Here is a 22,355-nt window from a genome sequence, read left to right on the forward strand (position 1 = left end):
GTTTACAACGTCATGAAGGTTTTAATAAACCAAGAAAGCGCCGATGACCTTGAATAACGTTTTGAGCGAGTAACTGCAAATAAAGGTCGGATCATGATTCACCTACAGTAAGTATCACATAATGCCTCCAATAACAATCAGCCTTGCGGAAATTGAATTTTCTGTAATTTTTTTTAAGCTGAAAGAAACTTGCATTAGTCCGGTTAAACATTTAAAACGTGAAACATACACAAGGACAAGCAGTGTGTGCGTGTTTAGTATCGGTCAGAAATAAAAGTTCAAATGAGAGATGACAGCGTGCGAATGCTCACAGAAAAACAGTATTTTTAATTATTACACATATTTACAAAGCTGCTGAGAAATCCAAGAAAAATAACAATCAAACCGGCATTAAATTCAAACAAATCTGGAGACATGTCCTTCATTATTATTATTATTTTCCAAAATGGAATCCACGTACAGTCTTTTGGTACTGTCGCTCCTCGCTGATATTTCAGTGATCCAAAATGTCCAACAGTGGCTCCTCAAGAGAAGAAACACTCCAAATGAGATGGTAGATGAGCAAGATTGCTGAAATGTCGAAGTGCAAGTGTGTGCGCGTGTATTCAGTGTCTTAATAAGTGCTTCATTATCGCTGCCCGTGCTATCTTCCTCCTGCATGTCAGTGCCTGAAGCGAAACGAGAACCTTTGACTCTGGATCCACTAATTAATCCTATTATGGAGTTAATATAATAATCAAGGGTCAGATTTTATCAGGTCATTCTCAGCCGATAGAGACAATTTGCTTGTACAGTAAGTGCATTTAAAAAAAGCTCATTTCGACAAAGTGTTTGATTTGATGGAGATTTAACAAGAAGTCCAGGGCTTTGAAATTAGAACATTTTGATAAGGGGTGGACAAATGTTGATTTTTTTTTACTTTTTTTAATACGGACAGATTCATTCACAGTTGAGGATAGAAACAAAAGTGTCAATATAAAACTGTTCATTTAATAATAACATAATGTAATCATTAATTACAATAAATCAACAATTATTTAATCAAATAAATGAATGCTAAATACATTCAAATTACAACACAAACGTGTTCAATGAATCAATTTGAGGGAGAAAAATGACTTGCAGCTAATATTGCGGGACTTTTTATAATGCAAAGGTGGTGTGTGCTGTATTTGGCCCGTGGACCATACTGTGCTCACCCCTAATTTAGACGCACATAAAAGGTGCTAATAGTGAGAACATTGCACAAAAACATTCACCTCCAATTTACAATGCTGCTGCCAACAGACAATTTCAATTAGCTTGGAAGCTTATTTTTAATGCAACAAACCATTTGTGAGTAAAGAACATGTCAGCTTTAAAGCCTGCATTCATCTAACAACAAAAAAAAAGTCGTTGCAAAAGAACATTCGACCATGTGCTGAAAATGAAGAACCTTACAAACAATTTGTCAGCATGTGGAAGTATACAACCAATAGCCCACAAGAGCTTTTGGTCCGAGCTCGCCCTATTGAAAACTCATGTTAAGAAAGAAAGTTGCCAAATATTTGTATATGTCATCAATTACACTGTCAGTGGCTTGGTACTTGAGTAAATGTACAGTTGTGATCAGAATTTTGGCAATAGTGTGTGAAGCAAGTAAGGCTCAATTCCTTATACAGGAATACTTTTACTTTGAAACTTTTAACTACGATAATACTGGATTTTAATATCATTTTGGTGCTACTTAGAAAGCAAAGTGTTTTATTGAGGTAGGACTTTATGTAAAATGAATATTTGACGATTCAAAAAAGTAACAGTGCCTGATGTTTTTTGTTTTTTTTTGTAAAAACGAAAAGGCTTGTGAGAACTGCTTCACATCTGGCTAGCATGGACTTCACCAATTTCTGGCACCTGTGCACTGCTGTTCCAGCCCCGGGACCCCTTGGGCTGTTCCGTGTTCCCAGTGCGGAAAAGTTACAACACGGCCGCCATTATTCAGATCACAACTGTAACTAGACCAAGTAGAGTTGGACAACAAAAACACGTCTTGTGAAAAGATCAGATCAGCGCGATCCAAAGCACGACCACCCGGCAGCGTGATATTTACAAGTGGCTGCAGATGGTCATGCAGTGACGGCTCATATGCAAGAACTTGAACCTGGACGGCAGCCCCGTTCCCCACGTGGAATTCAAATATGCTTCCTTATGCTATACTTATGATTTTGCTCAAGGGAGCTCGTTTAACATTTTGTGGGAAGACACCTCGAAAGGTTTTGGTGCCAGATCAACCCCGCCTCCAAAATGTCTTGACAATAATATGTTCTATGCAGCCCCACGAGTCTAAATACGGCATTCTGGTTAATATTGCATTAGTGGAATATGAGTTAAGCAGCAAAATCCAGCGTTACAAAAAAAAAAAGGCAATATCAGAAGGCGGCCATTTTGCCACTTGCTGTCGAGTGAAAATGACATCGCAGTTGCTCAGGTCTCAAGGAACAACCAATCACAGCCCAGCTTCAGAAAACAGGTGAGCCGTGATTGGTTGTCTGAGCCCTGAGCAACTGTGATGTCATCTTCAGTCGACAGCAAGTGGCAAAATGGCCTCCCGCTGAGATGGGAAAAAAACGGATGGGTTTTGCTTCATAACTCATATTACACAAATATAATATTCAAGTCAAGAAATGTTTAAGGTCGACTTTAAGATTCAGGTTTTGTAGAAAATAATGGATAGTCACCAGAACACGTATTTTTGTCTAAGGACAAATGATGTGACTTGCTTTCTCATTACAAATATTTACTATTCAGCTGTAGATATCCACAGGTGACTTACAGTTTGATAGATAGATGTCTGCAACTTATTTGTAGATATCTATAACACTAGTTTGGGGTATCTCCAATTTGATTCAGACAAGTTATCATTCCATCAACAAATCTATACTGTCATTATTCCACCCAGTCCAAACATAGTTTAAGATATTTAAAAAGGGACATCTTGAATTGAAGTGAAGGAACGATATCTTTAACAGGAATTGTGACTATGTAGATATCAGTATCAAGATATCCATAATTCACCTAGTAGATATCTGAAACTGAATTGCAGACATTTGCACATGAAAGGTAAGCGACATTATTTATCCTAAGTGAAATGACATCCATCATTTATTTTTTTATTTTATTTTTTGCCCTAATTTTAAAAGAAGGCCCGGCTTCAACATGGGGCGAACGCACGTACACCAGAATTAACTTAGCATGGTCACTAGCTTCTTCACTGCCAGTTCAGTTAAAATATATATTTTTTTATTACTATAGCTGTCAATGGCAGTGAATGAGATCATTTCTCAATTAAAATGTATTGTAAACAACAGTGGGGATTTTTACACTTCCATGTCAATGACAATGTTTTTGCATTTTCTCCATGTCAAGTTAATGTTGCTTAACAATTTTGATCTTCATGGTATGGAACTCATTATTTTAATATCCATGATGTGAATAATTTTCTAGAAATTCAAATACATCAACAAGCGTCCCAGAATGGATTGTGTTCAACCTTAGAGGTTCAACTGTACATTATTTAACTGTGAATAACAATCTATGAGAAAAGATTTAAAAACGCTGGTCAACATAGTACATTTTATTGTTAATTTCTTTGGATGGGCCCTGACACCACCCAAAAAATCTGTACAAATATGAATATGTAATTAATTAATTATATACCTAATGGCTGAGCACAATTACATCGCGGTGAACATTTGAAACATCACAAAATAAAACTATATCCTTGTACACACAAATGACCTTTTGCATATTTGTGCTGCTGAGTGTTTTTGATGCAATGTTCAATTAATGGCGCTCGCCACAAGCTTACGGAGGCGCATCTGAAGCGGGGTACACGCATACCGATTTTCAACATCGGAACCGGCTTGGCCCAATTCACCGTTGACCACACGCGGAAAGATTTGAGATCGGAAATATCGAACGGGTTTAACGTTTAGGATTGTTCAGCCCCAATCGGTTCCAAAGCAGACCGATTAGGAACAATGACTGCCAACACGCCACACGCTGGTCTGACAACCGGCGCTTTGCTGACTTTATTTGGAAGACTGGAAAGAATGACAAATTGTCAAGTCGGTGTGTACCACACTATGCCGTCTTACCCAGTGATTCTTAACGGATGGGTTGGGACCCAAAAGTGGGTTGCGGCAAGCAAGTACAAAAATCAACACGGGGGGCTTCAATTTAATGGCGTCAAGTCAGAACAAATATGCCACCCGACTCACTTAGCACTGACAGTAACTTACGGGTTTTCATTTGATGATTTTATGTTTGCGGTCTACAAGTATTTTTCGTACAAATATTTACAACTAGGGTTGCTTTGCTGTGTTAGTTATAGACTTGTATGGGTTACAACTTGATTCAATTCCCCAGACCCACATGGAACATAAGGGACAAGGGGCAGGAAGTGGAACTGTTGGGCACTCTGTAAACAAACACAGTGCAGCTCATCCTCTGACTAACAGACACTATGGCTGGTGATTTCAAACTCATTTGATTTCATTTGTGCATGTGAATAACATTGCAACACAGAAGAAAATGAATGCGATGTAAATTACCTTCACTGTCAGATGGAGCACATTAATAAAAGGAAAACTATTTATGTCACACTTTCCAGAAAAAAAAAGTACTGAGATAAGTCAAATTGTGTTATTTAATTTGACTTTATTCATTTTTATACATGCAATTACCATGTACACACTTGTTTCTTGGTGTGCTCTCAAATTAATATCATCTAAAAATAGATTTTTTTTAAATTTACGTTTTTAGTGGCTATATTAAAACAAAACATTTTCTTGACTTCTACAAAAGCTGGTCATGACGCAACCAAAGGTAAAGGCAGGTCCCAGGGTGACAACAGTTGAGAACCACCGGTTGAAACAATGCATCCTTGTTGCTTGTGACTTGAATTCAGATTTGTTTGTCAAATCTCACATTCATTTAACCCTGTTAATGAAACGTGCAAAGCAGGAAACTTTCTCACAAGCCGTTTCGACGTCGGGTTTGGCAATGCTGCGTCTGTGCTTAGGAATTCATCCAGTCTAAAACAACGTTTGCGCAGTTTGCTGTGCTCTTAAAAGAACCTGGCACACTTCTGTTTTCTGACTACTTTGAGTGGCTAAAGGGAGATAAGTGCCATCATCAGAAACACAGGAATTTGCTCGATCTGTAATTTGCTTCAGGTGTGAGGCACTTCTTAAATCAAATTTAAAAAAAAGCTAAATTCAAGAAAAAGTATTTCGTTGCTCTGGATGAAACGGGGGGCCACTTGCATCAATAAAAAGGCATCAACAAATTTGGACTGAATACCTACATGATCGTACACAATAACTTAAAACTTCCATTCATTCATTATACATTCTTATTTTAAAGGAGGCCCATGCCCCAGCCCCTCCCTCCGCATGACCAAAAAAATAAATCACCAACAAATTGCCAAGAAAGTGTAGGTAAAATGTTCAAGTCCTTCACAGAAGCTGTGGTTCATCCAGAAATGTGCGACGGAATAAAAGGGTGTCAGGCACGGAACAATTGGTCACCACGATGGACATTCTGGGGCTTGAGATGAATCAAACGGACAGAAGGACGAAAGAAGAGCAAGACGACATATCCAGAGGGGGATGTTCTTCAAGTGGAGTGAGTCAATCTGGCAGACGCCGAGAAACTGAGGAATCAGCAGGAAAGAACATTTCCCGTTGCAACGTTTGCTTTGGGGAGGGTTCGTCCTCTCGTCCTCGGGATGCCTCGTGAGAGGCTTTTGGCTGAGAACGGACAAGCTGGAGGAGGAGCCAAAACGGGACACCCGGTCTCCTCCTTCATACGGACTCTTCGGTGGAAAGCAGCAGCGGGTTGATGTATTCAAAGCCCTCAAACTCCGATTGGTCTATTCTCTTGATGACGCTCCTGAAGAAGAGGAGGCGATTAAAAACAGCTTCTGCATTGTGACATAACATTATTGATGGAAACGATGCATTCAATTTGTCATCAAAATTGTATTTATTTTCAGCAGTCGAGGCATTGCTTGGTCATCAAGCCAACGAAATACACAAAGACCCTCAACCTCAATGTTAACAACTTAGTTTGACTATGGTCTGTCTAGCAGAAGCGACCATTGCTCATGTTGTTGGCTAATGCTCATCGGTGATAACACTGCAGCTCTGCTTACCTTTTGGCTTTGATATGGAAAGGTTTCAAAGTATTGTGCAGGTTGGATTCTGTCCATCGTTTGACAATAGCAGCTCAAGGAGCTTCATGGGCAGGGAAACTCTGTGGGTTTTTTCCCCCAGTTTTTTTTTATGTAAATTAGCCAGACTGACAATTCACACAATTCAGAATGGCTCACTCAAAGGCACATTTACAGAAATAGGAAGATAACAGAGGCATTTATTTGGTTGTTTAATTTCACACTCGACGTGTGGGGGAGGCACTCCAGAGACCCAACTCATTGTGAACTAGGAATTCAAAAGTCACTTTTCTATCATGTCCCCTTTAAGCAGTTTTGATTTTGTTACTGAGACAATACTAATGATAATTCAAATACTCTCTCACAGAGTTTCCTCACTGATGACTTGGTAGCTACACGGCTGAAAATCCACCATTTTGGTTCCTTGAGACAGCATGGAAGCCGCTTCAAATTGTGACAACCCACCGTCACCGTTTTTGATCTTCTTTCATCGATGTTTTCTCTTTTTTACCAAACAAAAACCACCACATGGTCAACACCTGGTGAGATCTGTGAAAGTCTCTGTCATTTCTGTTTTGATTGTGAGCAACTTGTAATAATATTACAATCTAAGCTTTTGTGCAGGCTGAAAATGCCTTTTTCTTTTGGATAGAGCGTGCTTGATTTCAAATGCGCCGATTGTTGGCTCTTTTTCTTAAAAGTGTTTTTCTAGTGATCTGCTGTTGCGATGGCAACGTACAACTGAAAACACATGATTTGCGGGGATTTTTCCATAGGCTTCTCTGGTCAATTTCAGCTGGTCCATTTTTTTATTATCAAGCAAAATGCAAAACGGCAAGGTGAGAATAGAAGGGAAGAGCAGATATGCGTGCGTCTCCGAAATGTCATTCGCTTAAAAGAGAAAGAATGCGGTTATTCAGACTAATGTGTGCTTTTTGCTTCCTGAGTCCGTGGCATCCATTGGCAAAAACAATCACAGGTTAATGAAGTGGAACCCCGTAACTAGAGGGTCCAGACTGGCTGGGTAAATAGAAGAGAAGAAAGACAAAGATTTTGAAGTTAAACAAGTAGCGTGTTTTTCTTTAGCCGAGTAAAGAAAGAGACAATTGAGAATTGAAATGTCAGACTCCAAAACGTCCAAATGTCCAAAATGATGTTGGACGGTCCTCTAAAACCAGCCCACTTCCTCCTCCACCTCATATCTGCCTGTTACACAATCTTCTGACCCGCTGGAAAAAGTGGGCTCTCTTTGCCAAACTTCACTGCACTGACCTTGGCTTCGCACCGTCATAGCACAGTGATGGAACCTGTAATTGGATCCTGGACTTCCTCACACAAAGGCAGATGAGCGTCCGAGTGTGGAGCCAAATAGCGAGCATCCTCTTAGGCTTAGGTTTTATCCTGAGCCCCCTGCTGGCCACACATCCAATACTGCAATCCCAAATTTAACAACAACAACATTAGTGCGTCTTCAAGCTCACTCATGTTGGTGGGTCCAACGAGCCTTGTGTTCTTCCCAACTATACGACGACTTAAAAAAAAGCGAAACCAGTGGGTGATAAGAAGACCGTTGACAAGAAGCAGATTCACTAGACTTGTTTGAGTTGGGATTTTCACAATGGCCGCCACGTACCACGGCAGGAGAAAAAAAAAATGCTTCCCTGGGTTGCGGCTATGGCTTCCATTTTCAAAGACGGCAGGCTGGCATAGAAAGCCTAAATGCCCCCCCCCCCCCACCACAGCATCCTGGCAAGAGCCCCCAGCAATCGAGGCTTTTAATGTAGCAATGTAAATCTCCAACATGGAGAGTTTACCCTTCTCTCTCCCGACAGTGCTTCACTTTTCTTTCTTCGTGTGCCAAGCCCATCAGGAGTGGGAGAGAGGGGAGACTGGTGAGCTTTTTGCGTCACCCCCTCGTAGCGGGAGTGGGCGACATTAGCCTCTCTCCCTGGTAACAGAGGGAAGAGACGGACGGGGATGGGGAGATAAAGTGTGAGAGGCAGCAAAGAACCAAGCGCCTTCTTTTGATGTGCCTTGCCGTTTGATGCAAGGTTGATATCTCTACTATTTGAACTGGCAGAGTTCTCTCCACCCCCCTCCCCGCTGTTCATCTCCCCTCAGCGGAACCCCCTCAACATCCACCCTTTCCTCTCCAAAAGTCTTCCATGGACCGCCGTCGTCTAATTCTGTCACACGGGTTTGGACGCGCTCTCGAGCAGCCTCGCCGAAGTCTCTTAATGAGCTGAAAGGCTCATCCGGCCCCAGGCTGGTTTGAAGAAGTGCGCCACGTCGACAGTTCAAAAGGTGAGAGAGCAAAAGGCATCTGTCATGGGTTCAGAGCCTGATGGCTATTTAATAAGGCTCCAGAAAACACTTACAGATCCGGTTGCTACATGCATGCATCAGCTTGCTGCTGACTTCAGTGTGAAGGTCTTAAGCAGTATAGAAGGAAATCGAATTCCTCGGCTGGTCACTTGACCCCGCCACTATTTTGCAACAATAGTCAGGTTTCCATCCAAATGTTTCGAAATTTGTATGCACATTTTGTGAAAATGCGGACATGCGACTTATGCCCGTTTCCATCCGCTCTTCTTTTGCCAATATGCCAAAGCGAGATGACGTAGTGACAGAACTTTGGGCGAATGTCGGTTTTGTGTCGTTACATTGAGAGCAGATGTTAATAAAGCCATCTAAAATTGCTTTCATGGTTTTTTTCTTTAATTAATTATATACCCTTGTGAGGACAAGCGGTTAAGAAAATGGATGGATGGATATACAAACAATATAAAACATGGCACCTACTAAAAGAAAGAAAAGAGACTCTTCTTTTATCAGCCCAAAAAAAAAGTATATTTATATCTGTTTCCGTTTTGCAGCAATTCCATTCCTGGTGAAAACATTGACAAAAAGAGCTTGTTGCAACATGGCCCTGGCTGATCTCTGGTCTACGTTATTTTGAACTCTTTTCCTGCAATCCCAATGAGTACCGCCGTCAACGTTAATTGACGTCAACTACGTTTCGTGTAGACGCGTTTTTGGGAGGGACGAACGAAGTATTCAAAAAACGTGTTTACACGTTTTTGGGATTGCTTGAGGTAATGATGGTGGTCATGACAATTGAAAAAGTGGTACTTACTCGTCATCCGGCGTTAGTTGTACTGGCTCATTCGTAAATTGTGTGTCAAAATTTTCAAGGCCGTAGTCGTCTGAGATTTGAGGCATGAAGGGCGGCGTCATCTCCTTCTTCTCCAGCTTTATGGAAACAACAACAAACATACTGAATCAGTCGATTCACCAGGCTCCAATGTTTTAATTAAGTACGTACACAAATATGCATTTTGATTCTGTTTGTTCAACAGTGATAAAGTACATGCTCAAGTGTACTTAAAGTTCACAACAGCGCAAAAGCGCCACTGAAGAGGTATTGTCTAAGCCAGGGGTGGCCAAGTTGGGTCCTGGTTTTCTATGTCTCCCTCCTTCAGCGCAGCTGAATCCAATGATCAGCTCATCAGCAAGCTTTGCAGAAGCCTGATAATGATCCTGATCATGAATCAGGTGTGTTAGTGGAGAGGAACAGGTTGGATAGTGGCTCTCGAGGACCGAACTTGGCCACCCCTGGTCGAAGCTATGTATTATCTTTTAATGCTTCAAACATCAATGAACCATCAAAGAAAATAAGTAATTGAGGTTGCACCGTTACTTTATGCCATGGGAGTTTTGTATAGTTGGTTTCCATGGTTTCATATCTGAAGACATTCTCTGGGAAACAATGAATCAGACTGGCACTGATAATGGCGGCTTGCTTAGTAAGAAGTTGAACATTTGTTCCACATATTTGTCAAAATAGTCGGAGCCCTATTTTGTCATTTGAGTAAAAAAAAAAAATCACAAATATTTCCCAATATTTGTTGCTTACGACCCAAATGTGACTTGTCAACAGCAGCTTCATAGATTTATTTACAGTTAAGACAAATCTATCCTGGTAATTCCTTATTTAATACAAAACACAAAGAATACTTCATGTGCAAAGTGAAGCTGATGTATTAAAACCAGGATTATTATATTTTTTTTTATTTTAGTTAGTTTTAATTAGTTTTCAAAGTGGTTCTGTTATTAGTTTTGGTTATTTCATAAATGCTTGGTTTTAGTTAGTTTCAGTATTAGTTTTAGATATTAGATTTGAAATGGTATACAAATTTAACAACACGTGCTATGCATGGTCAAAATTATTATTATTATTTTTTAAATTATCTTGCCAAAAGTGTATTATTTCCTAATAAATATGAATGAATGGATATTTATTTCAATTTGTTTCAGAAGTTGAAAGTTAGGCATGACTAATTTCTGCTTCTGAGAGAAGCCCAATGAGCCAGCTCAAAATGAAATAGGTCGCATTAAAGCACAGACAACAGCCAGCATGCAAATCCTAATAAGGTAGGGAAAGCTCGACAACCTTGTTCAACAATTAGACTAGAAAAGGTTGACATAAAACCAGATTGGCCAACTAACGTGAATGATGATTCTGATGTAGACTCATTTTAGGAAAACCTCAGCGTGTTACCAAAAATGTTAGTTACAAGTTGCTAGAGGGGACTTAAAAGAATGCCCAAATGCATCCTGAGGATGTGTACTTTACGTATAACAAGAAAATTAATCGCAACAAAGAGATGCTGCTTTATTATGCAGGAGAATTGCACTTAACAGCAGCAAATTCCAAATTTATGAAAACAGCAAATAAGCAATGAACATGACAACATCCATTGGGAACAGAATCTCAGATTGAGTATTTCCTTACCCGTAAGAAAGGGACAGCCTCACAAAGTGTCAGGCAAGTGTCGTACGCCTTAGCCTTAGACAGCCAAGAAAACTTGCTTTGAATCCAATGAAAGGAATTTATTGAAAAAATGTCTTGTATATGTGCATCCCCAGAGTTTGACCTTGGAAGTTTGGAATTGCTTCAACGTTATTTCACAAGCTGCCGATGGCGACGAAACAATTGACAACAACACCAGCACAAGTTCAACCACTGAGGAAGATGCGCTAGCAACGCTCTCAAAGAAGAAAAACACAGAACAATAGGCCACAACGCGTGCACGCTTTAGTCAAGGAAGCTCAGAAGGTTGTCGGTCAAGCTACACATTATCACTCTTAAAAACATCAATAGGGTACAACAACAACTCGATGAAGCAGAGGAAGAATACATTGAAAGAAGAATCGACCGGAAAGCTCATCCCGGTGTCTTCACTCAGCATGTCGCTGCATGGCCCGTCATTAAACAATCTTGCTGGACAGAAAGGCAGACCTTCGATTCAGATGAAAGGAAGTTCGGACAAAAAAGCATAAGAAGAATTGATTATCTCAAAATCTTCAGTCGGCAACGTCTATTTTCACCATCCAGGTGTTCCCATTGCAGTTTAGTCTATGAAATCCAACAAAAGCACAAGGTCTTGACAACATAACACAATACTGAATTGGAAAGATTCTATATTCCATGACTTACTTAAAACGTGTTACGCGTAACGGAAATCTGCTACCGAGGTGCCCTTGAGCAAGCAAGCCACCCCCATCTGAAGTGATGTAGCACTGTTTGTGTGCCTCTTTCACTCCGAGTCTCTCCCTGCATGCCTGCAGTGATCTGGTTCGGCAGTCATTTTGGTCTATTAAACTGCCTTTCAAACATCTGCTTTTCATTTGGAAAACAATTAACAATTTTTTGCCGGGACCAAATCAGTTTGGTCAGGTTCACATTCACATAGCAGACTTTTTTGGAGCTAGCGTAGGATTGATTCAATTCAAAAGTGCCCATTGAAGTGATCAGTCTTGGGTCTAAATCAATCAAAAATATTTACTTGAGAAGAAAATGAAAACGCATTGAGACCGAGGTCTCCTTTTCAAGGGTGATCTGGCCAAAAAGGTGGTACACAATTCACACCATAACATTACAAATGTACACGTAAAAGAACACAAAAAAGAGACAAAAGAGCAAAGTATAATTACCAACAGAAAACTACTATCGATAAATGACCATCTACCGACAAAGGAGAGCAGTAAGTACTGAACAAAATGTACAAAATGCAAGCAGAACAACGCAACAGTAGACTAGCATACTAGGAGTAAGATTTACTGAGTGCAGAGAACTGGAATAAAAAAATTCAGCAACTTTTGGATTAAAATGATTCAAACAGGCCAAGGAGGCCAGTTTGAGTGTACTGAAGGCCATTCCAGGATCAAGGCTTAAAGTCAAATAGGCTTGTCTTGCTGGCCTCAGTCCGCATGGTCAGCACTTTAAAACACACCTAACTGTAGGTACTGAGATTCGTGAAATTTGGAATCAAAACTTCGTCTGCCTTTTGCCCTGAGTCAGTTGGGAGAAATTCCGACTTCCTTGTGGATAAGCGATGTATAGAATGGATTGATGAATTCAAAATGGAACACCACAATGTCTGATTTCATTGATAACGAAGGGCTGTAGTGATTGATAGCAATGATCATCGCAAAGGATCAATTCCATCAGCGCTCGCTTCATCAAGCTCGACACTTGTCTGGCAATAAAGAACCTCGCATTTGGAAAGCGAATGAAAGAGGGAGGCAGGTAAATGATATTCAAATGTGTCATCTCGACAGAGAGTAAAGCCGCACCCCGGGGAACTGTCTGATGAATATTAATACGTAGTAACAACAGTTGCAGTGTGCCAGGCCTGTCAGGACTGGAGACGGGCTCGTAGTTTGAGGGCAGAGAGCGTCGCTTCTCCACCTCTCAAAGCTTTGTCAACTTGTTTTCCCTCTGCACTATATAGGGGCCGCTTGCTGCACTCAGGAATCTCTCGCGCTTTGATATCCTTCCCCAGTTTGCCTTTGGTGTGTACTTCACAGTCACTGTGGCAGCACTCATTAACACACTGACGATTGTTTTCTTCCTCAGTGCGGTTCTACCTGACTCTCTTAGACTTAGTCCCACTTGGGACATTGCATGGCACTAACATTATAAAGTGCCATATTAGTGATGTTTTAATGTGGAACTGAGAACACATGCAGCTGCATGTTCACTGCCATTGGCGCCTATAGACGTCAAAAATGTATTTTAACTAATTAATAAATGTATGTATGTATGAGTATGAAAACCTAGAAAAAAATATTGCACATTTAGAACAGATATCCAATTTGTTATTAATCGTGAGTTAACTAGTAAAGTCATGCGATTAATTACAATTTTAAAAAATGATCACCTGACGCCCCTAATTTTTAATAATCTTTTTTTAAATCATGACTTATCTAGTGAAGTCATGCGATTAATTACAATTAAAAAATTAATCACCGGACGCCCCTAATTTTTAATAATCTTTTCTTCTTAAAAAAATATTTAAAAAAAGAAAAGATTATTACAAATTAGGGGTGTCGGGCGATTCAAATTTGTCATCGTAACTAATCGCGTGACTTCACTAGTTCACGATTTTATATCTGTTCTTAATATACCCAAACAATTCTAGGTTTTCATACTCTTGTTAACAAAAGTGGAAAAAAATGTTTAAATAATAGAAATTGTTCAAATGAATTTTTGACGTCTATAGCCGTCATTGGCAGTGAATGAGTTAATAGCCGATGACGCACAATAGCTGGGTTTCATGGAGTCTTTTTTGTCATTCCGATTGAAATGAATAATGGAGAGCTGTGGTCACCTGTTTGCATGTGATGTGATTCATTCTAATCTGGCTCCCCTCTGTTAATCAGATCAGCCCCGTTACAGCCGTGGGATGCACAAAGATCGATCATGTGATTCATTAAGATGGAGGTCCGTTTAGCACAGTAGTTGTGATTTGTTTTAACGCTTTTATTAAAGCAACATCTTAATAAAAACAAGTTCCAAGTACTTGAAAATAAGTTCTCCCCTCGCAGACGAGCTCTTGGTAAGACGCTGACATTTAAAAGTACGGAAACTGCGACGTCACGACGCATTTACGTCAAGACAGAGCACGCGCGCAGGCCAGACACAGCCTGGCTATTCCGATAGAATTGTTTACATGACACTGATGAGTCCACATTTTTTAACTATATTTAAAAATCATGCGTGTCGTCGTGCCTTGTGAGCCAAAGAGGAAAAGGACCATTCAGATTGTTAGCAGAGCAAAGTTTAAAAGCCAGCATCATCTCTGATGATATGCGAATGTGTTAGTGCCCATAGCATGGATAACTTCCACGTCTGTGAAGGCACCATTAATGCTGGAAGGTTCATACAGGTTTTGGAGCAACTGGAGGTGTCACTTGATTACAATTTTGAATTGTAGTTAATCGCCTGACTTCAATAATTAACTCACGATTATTATCTAAATTGATGATAAAGTGTACAATATTCTATATCTAATTTTTCATACTCCTAACATAAAACTGGGAAATATGGAAAATGGATGCGTTTTTAGTCATTGATTAATTTCATAACAATTCATAAAAATAAAAATAAATTGGTTATGTACTGTAAAAAAATAAGTGTGCCATTGATTTGTGTTGGTCATTTTTCTTTCACGACATGGCATAATTGTGTTTGTAAGACAATGGTGACAGCTCAGCGCAGTGCATTTTTCTTTTCATATAAAGAGCTGACACAAAGTAACTTTTTTTTAAATTCTGCAAATTTTAAAAACTGTCAAATACAACTTGACCACAGTCCCCGCAAATATATGCATTGTTATTTAATTTATTATTGGTTAATTGTGTTACAGTGACTCCTTTGCACAACGTTGAATGCTTTTATTTTGTTAAGTTCAATACGGATGCACATTGTAAACTATTTTATTCATTCCATTCTTTCATTACAAAATTTGTATTTCACATCCGCTGACGACCACAACAACCTAACTGTTAACACACTTACCTGCTCCCAGTCTATACTGCGGAAAAATGTGTGGGACTTGATATCTGTGAAACCTGTCTGGACCTGGCAACCCAGCCGCTCCTTGGGGTCCTGTTGAAAAATCTCAACTTGAGCAATTTTTTCTTCCTCTCATAGCAAAACAATTCAAACAATTTTTACATCTGGATTCTCTATCCCCCTCCCCCCAAACCTAAATGGGAGCCTCATATGGGAAGCAAATGAGTCTGAATGGGGAGGATATTTCATATTGCATTTCAGATGTTACAGTTCTTGAGGGAAGGAGGCTGCGTGGAAAATAAATAATATTGCTGCTTCATCATATACATGTGCTCGGATCGAGCTCTTCACCACTACAATAATGTAACAAGAGCATTGTAGACATTAACTCCTTCACTGCCATTGACGGTTATAGACGTCAAAAATTCATTTGAACAATTTCTATTAGTTGAACTTTTTTTTTCTCCACTTTTGTTAACAAGAGTATGAAAACCTAGAAAAAAATAATGTACATTTAGAACAGATATAAAAATTTTGATTACTTGTGAGTTAACTATTAAAGATATGCGATTAATTACAATTAAAAAAAATGTCTGGGTTTTCATATTCTTGTTAACAAAAGTGGGAAAAAAAATATTAAACTAATAGAAATAGTTCAAATGAATTTTTGACGTTTATAGGCGTCAATGGCAGTGAATGAGTTAAACAATACAGCAAGTACGTTTTGTGCAAATGTTTCTCAGGGTGGAATGTATTTTTGTGGACTGTTTATCATCCACATTTGTGAGTATTTCTGTAAGCAGTGTGGTGCGAGTGGGTTGAAGTCCAAATAAACAGCAGTTGGAGTGTAAATGGCAATGAAGATAACCAAGTGCAAAGGTCTTGCTTATGGATGTGTATTAATCATTTTGCGGAGTTCGGCTGCACTTACAATTAGAAAGACCTCCCTCCCACTGAATATCTTTCTCTACTCTCATGTGGCTCAGACGTATCCTGAGTGTTAGGATACATGGCCCTGGACGTCAGGTGCCGTCTATTGAATATCGATTAAAATAAATAAATAATCTAGTTTACTGAACAATGCATAAGCTGCTAAGTAATATATGTGAATTATTATGTATTTTGTCCCATCCCTTATTTTCTTAATTTATTTTTTCAATATTTAACTGCCTATAACCAACAGTTCAATTCATGCTCATGCAGAACAAGGGCTGCTTTGGCGGTAGTCTCTCACCTTGTTCAAAAAACCCTTGAGCACGCTGGCAGCTTTCACTGACAAAGACCTTGGGATGCGAATAGGCTTCTCAAGAATAACTGTTGGCAAAAGAGGACAGCAACAAAAGAATGGTGAGAGGGAAAAGAAAGAAAAGGACAATCGTGAGGATGATTCACAGTCCAAACTGCCTGTTGGTTCTTTCCATTTTGATGGCGCACACGTAGCCTTGACACTCCCGCATTGCAACAGTGATAAACAACAAAAACAACTGTATGGAAAACTGAAAGATGTTCCTCTCAATATGTTGGTTCACATACGTGCACTTCATTATAACCAATCCTTCATTTACTGTACATTCCCAAATTATGACAATGTTAGCTGTCATTGAAAACATACAGTACCTCCATTTAATTTCAACTGCTAATTCTCTTGCTAGTTACTAAACTGGGAAAGAAAATGATAAGTACCCACAGTCAAATGTCGGTAAATAAAGATAAAGTATTCTATGTGTATAATCACACACTGTTTATTTTTCTTCTCTTGCAGTCCGCTGTCACAGACTGTAAAGAGCTGTTGTGATCACATGACCAAAATGAGCCAATCAAATGGAGGAGATTTGCAGGGAAGACGACACTTGCTTCAAAGTACAGATTAAGGCGACTCAGAAAATTGATCTTTAACTACTTTTATATTCTTGCAGAAGCCGGCTCACAAGTTATGTCTCTTACGTTGCGAGATGGCGGCTTTAAGAAAACAACTTTTTTCCCCCTTTTTTTTTTACTAATGTGCCCCCTACCTATTCTGATTTATTTGGACATTAGACAAATGGGTCACTTTCCTTCAAGTAGTTTGCCAGCCTTTATTTTTTTGGTGTTGCAGAAATAAAAAAATGTAGGCTTAACTGTGCCTGATTAGTGAATGTTGACTAGAGATAGACCGATATGAGTTTTTCAGGGCCGACACAGATGCCGATTATTAGTAGTCAAGGAGACTAATAACCGATATTTGAAGCCGATATTCATTTTCAGTAAAAAGGGGGTAATATTGGCGTCCGGCATAAAAAAAATTTTAAAATACAAATGCCAATCTTGACTTTGTTGTAATGTCTTAAAGCATTATTGCTTATTTAACAATTTTCTGACTTTTCAAAATATAACTCTGATAATTTAGGGAATATGTAGCTATATGTTATACCTTATCCATATCCATTATTAACAATGTCATTCCATAAAAATTGAATTATGGTGACTGTATGGGACTTGAAAATGCAATCCAGAAACAGATCAACTAAAAAACTTTACATAATGATGCTCATTGGCATATCAGCTTGGCTTTTAAAATCATTTTTTCAGTCATTGCCCCACAGGCAGCATACGAATATGTGACAAATGAATGCAGAAACAATAAAACCATAATATGCTGGAGGCTTGAAAAAAAAATTGTGTGAAATGTGTTGACTTTTAATATGACTAGCACAGTGGGGCTGTTTTTCTTATGAATCAAACATTTTTCAAGGTCTGGGTTTCTGTCTGACTAAAGCTCTGAGGCTGGCACATGCATCACTGATACCCAAAGTAGGACCTGGCTCACGGTTCTGCTCAGTGGCATATGGCTGAGCAGCTCCTATAGGCAAAGACTTGATATCCGTTCAAAAGGCATGTATCCAGTAACCTGCTGTTCTACCAGCAAAGCCAGTAGGAGGCTGCTATACTGGTAGCAGATGCTAGCTACGGTGCCACTCTATGCTACTGACAGTCCCACCATAGACATATTGCATCACCCAGGCTATTGCATTATGGAGGAATTTCTGTTCTGCAAAGCTGGGAGGAGGAGCAGAGTGTGATGGGGTATGTGCAATGGAATACACCATATGGCTGGAGGAAACACAAATAAGAAAATAGAAAACCTAATTAGGAGTTTTCATATAAAACTGTCGTTCATACATTTACATTGCTTTGTACATGCAAGTCATTACAGTACACATTGTTATAATCTCAACTATTTTAGTCATATCTCTACCTACAAAAAGATATGGATTACTGTAGGTAAAGTGGCCAAAGTAATACAATGAGGCAAATTTGGTCATTTTTACTACTTACATATTGTTAAAAACAAATATTACAATAGGAATTGCTTTACATGTAACGGCAGTTCTTAGTGGACGCAGAGAAGGAATGTGTGTTTGCTGAGCAAGCTACACATGACGCAGATGGATTTCAAATGGGACAAAACAACATCCGTCGACCAGGGTAGACAGCGCGGGGGGGGAGGGGGGCCCTGCTGCTCAAGGTACGTTATTTGTTATTTCTGTGCAGTTGGTACGCTGCATCAACGGACAGTGTAGACTTCGGTAACTCAATATGTTTGAATGTGATCAGTGAATATGGCTCAGTCAACGTAGGAAGATGAAACGCTATTAAAGTGCACTCTATTTACCATTTCATCGTTTGATCAAAATCGATTTTTCACATGTTGGGACTATGAAATATTTTTCGGTAAAAGTACAGTTTAGTAAGTGATTCGAGTTTATTCGGGACTCGGTCATTGATATGAACGAGAATCTGGAGTGCTGATGATGGTCCGAGTCCAGGCACTACTGTCGATGTCAGGTAAATGAGCAAATAAGAAGATTCGATGTCGAGTGATGTCATATATGAACAAAGGCCAGCTTGGGTTTGAGACACATCAGTGAATTAAAGCTAATTAACATTTGAAGAAAATAAAATTAAACCCGTTAGTGATTCCTGCATTTCAATGGAGCATGCCAGAACCATCCAAGCCTGAATTGGCACAGGAATAAATCCTTTGCAGCTCAGAGCACATTTTTTATTCCATTACATGAAATCTGTTTCTTCCACACTCACAGTAAATATCAGGTGGGTGACAAAAGGCAAATTATTAATATATATTTTTTTGTTTGGGCTCGCATCAAACAGTCTCCAAGTATATTGCATAAGTAAAAGCCCCTGAACCCAAGTAAGTATCGCTGGAAGCAGGCTTAGATCTATACCAGCAATCAAACAGCACCAGATTATGTTTCGCTACCATGCAATGCAACTGCGTGGCTGTGTGCTTTACTCGGCTAATAAGAATAAGAACACTTACCACAAAATAATTCACACTTATGATGGGACTTATGGCTTTTTTGACGGGACCTGTCATGTTTCGGTTCCCCTTGTCTCGTTACGTGTAACCACATCCGCCTGTGTGCCCTCAGCCGCTTGTGTCTTCCCCAGGTGTGTCTTGTCAAGTAATTAGCAGAGGTGTATTTAGGCCCCGTCCAGACGGAAGCAAAGCTCGGTTCCTCAAACAAATCTCGTACACGCGGAAGCATTTCAAGACTTGCGCGTGTCCAAAAGAAGACGCTGAGGACGTTTAACGGCTGTAATGTATATGCCAAGTCTGGAGTGGCGCTGTAGCGCAGCCACGGGGAGTTAACGGAAAGCGTAGAAGAAGAATCAGCGAAGAAGACAAACACTTTTTTTTTCTAACTTTATTGCAATCTACAGAACAAATATGGCTATGAAAAAGACGAACACAGGAAAAGTGACAATGGCGGGTAATTCAAGTACAACACCGCTTGTTGAACGTGAGAATAAAGAAGCAAAATATTTTGCTGCAAAAGCATAAGCAAGCTAAGGAGGCTGCGCAAAACGACTACGACACGGCTATCCGCCATTGTTGTTGACGCATACGTCATCAATCTGCGACAATGCGTCGTCATCGAGCTGCAACCATTACGTCATCACTGGAGGAGTATCCTGCATACGGTGTCCAGACGCGTTTTGAAATCTTTCCACTCTGGAGCCCGCTTTCAAGCTCTGAAACCGCGCCATCGTGTGGATGAACGGCCAGATATCAACGGTAAGAAACTTGTGAGGATACTTTGAAACTGGCTTTCGTGTGGACGGGGCCTTCGTTTGTGGGCTTTGCCACAGCCAAGTCATAGCCACTCTACAGCTAGTCAAGTCAAGTCAAGGCATTTCGGGTCCTGTCATGTCATGTCAGGCTCCTTCCAGTCTAGTCACATCCTGTCCTGTCCAGTCACGATAACCTGTCCAGTCGAACTACATGTCAGGCCCAGTCCAGTTACGTCCAGTCCACACTAGTGTTGCATGGTATACCAGTACCGGCTCGGTACCTTTTTTTTTTTTTTTTTAGCACCGGTAACTCTGTTTTTAAGGCAGGTACACATACACGCATGGCCGCCTGTCTACCGATATGCGGAAAACGCCTTAAGTAAGCGGCACGCCTCTTTCAGCTTTTGTGCGAGAGGGTGCAGGAAGATGGCTTCACGCACTAAACACTGAAGCGCTCGCTGGCCGTCCATTCCTCGTTGAAAAGTATGACGCGCAAAGTGTCATATGGAACTTTTTTTCTTACATGGCCGACAGCCACGGCAAGCCAACCGACATGACGTTTTGGAACAAGAGCAAATGTTTTTCGCGGAGAAGCAGAAGAAAAAGCAACAATCACTCCTGCAGTGGATGGACTCAATGAACAGGCACACAGTAGCAAATCACAGGTATGCATAGAAAAAGCCCAAATGACTGACAGAGCGACAGGTTGTGACGCATTTTTTGAGTGTGAATTATTTTGTTCCCAGTTTGTAGTATTCGATGACGCATTCGACCAATTGGGAGGGACAAGAGCAGAGACATGCACGCACACTCAAGCAACATCACATTGAGTCATGGGAGTGCCACTGTATTGGCAAGATTTAAAACGGATGACATTAATTTAGCTGCTTTTGCTAATGTTTTAGATTTTTGTCGAGGTAACGTTTCAGAACCGGTATATAAAGGTATTTTATGCAGGTATAGTATGGAAGTCATAAATTTTGGTAACGTGACAACACTAGTCCACACCCATCAAGTCATGGTTCTCTGCTCACATTTTTCCCTATGTTTCATTAAATTTCCACGTATTGCACAAAATTCCTGTCTCACTGCCTTACTTCCCTGCATTCGGGTCCACCATCCCTCAACCACTCACATCCACCATGACAGAACCGTTCACTTAAGAGAGCCGTTCAAAAGACTGTCTCTTTTATGTTTTTTTTTTTTAAGCATTATTGTACATCATCAATGTTTTACTCATAACCATAACGTAACGGCTCTCTACCAAGACTCGATTCCCATTGTTCACATTGAAGAGCCGTTCAAAAGACTCGATTCGTTTGCGAAGGTCACATCGCAAATTCACACATATTTGACATGAAGGGAGGTGTTTGAAATGTGTCACAAATTAGGATGTAGCTCTTTGAGTTCCACTAATTCCCCGGTACCTGGTGCAACACTTCATGAACCAATTTCAAAGAGTGGCGAAACTGCAATCTTACGACAGCGAACCTTAGCTATGGATCAGTTGCCCCCTGCTCACCTTGAAAGAGGTACTCCTCGGTGTTCATGTCAGGATTGTCGGTGATGATGTCAAACGGAGACCTCCCAGCCATCATCTCAAACATCAGCACGCCTAAGGCCCACCAGTCTACGCTGAAGCCTAAGAAAGTAAAACGTGGTCTATTTAGTTATAAGTTCAACTCCAAGCACCGACTAATAATGGGTTTGACATCATCTTCATTTATACATAATCTGATCATGAATAAGTCACCTGTTCACTTACCATAATCTTCTCCTCTGAGGATTTCTGGTGCAATGTAGTTGGGTGTTCCACAGAAAGTACTCGTCGTGTCACCTGGTCTGATCCCCTCCTGGAAGAACAAATAAAAACATGAGCAAGAAAAAGAAATACATGTGAATTCTACTACTGAATTCAACTTGTAATCTGCATTCCATCAAATGTTCAAAATGTGATTGTCTCTTACTTTACACATGCCATAGTCTGTGAGTTTGATGTGTCCGTCATGGTCCAAGAGAACATTGTCCAGCTTCAGGTCTCGGTAGATGATGCCTTTCTCATGCAGGAAGTTCAGAGCAATGCAGATTTCAGCAGCATAAAATCTGTTTGGGGAAGATTTTAAAATGCGCAGATTCATGTGTATTAAATATCAAATTACAAAAAATATATTAACCACACTCACTCGTTTTTTTTTTTCAGCA

At 40.0% G+C, this 22,355-nt stretch overlaps 1 protein-coding gene across 2 annotated transcripts in view; it reads right to left on the reverse strand.

Annotated features, from left to right (window-relative positions):
- Positions 1–307: 307 nt before the first annotated feature.
- Positions 308–22,355, reverse strand: part of prkcz (protein kinase C, zeta) — a 59,712-nt gene continuing 37,664 nt past the window's right edge. For both annotated transcript variants that reach the window (XM_086068616.1, XM_086068617.1), the window contains 7 exons: positions 22,121–22,256; positions 21,919–22,006; positions 21,676–21,795; positions 16,312–16,391; positions 15,081–15,170; positions 9,351–9,466; positions 308–5,934 (listed from right to left, as the gene is read on the reverse strand). In XM_086068616.1, coding sequence (XP_085924742.1) covers positions 5,847–5,934; positions 9,351–9,466; positions 15,081–15,170; positions 16,312–16,391; positions 21,676–21,795; positions 21,919–22,006; positions 22,121–22,256 — 718 coding nt within the window. In that variant the 3' untranslated portion in view covers positions 308–5,846. The remainder of the gene's footprint in view (positions 5,935–9,350; positions 9,467–15,080; positions 15,171–16,311; positions 16,392–21,675; positions 21,796–21,918; positions 22,007–22,120; positions 22,257–22,355) is intronic.

The sequence above is a fragment of the Leptonotus elevatus genome, chromosome 2, assembly GCF_054856555.1.
Source record: "Leptonotus elevatus isolate MCC_2025b chromosome 2, RoL_Lele_1.0, whole genome shotgun sequence".
NCBI classification, from domain to species: Eukaryota; Metazoa; Chordata; class Actinopteri; order Syngnathiformes; family Syngnathidae; genus Leptonotus; species Leptonotus elevatus.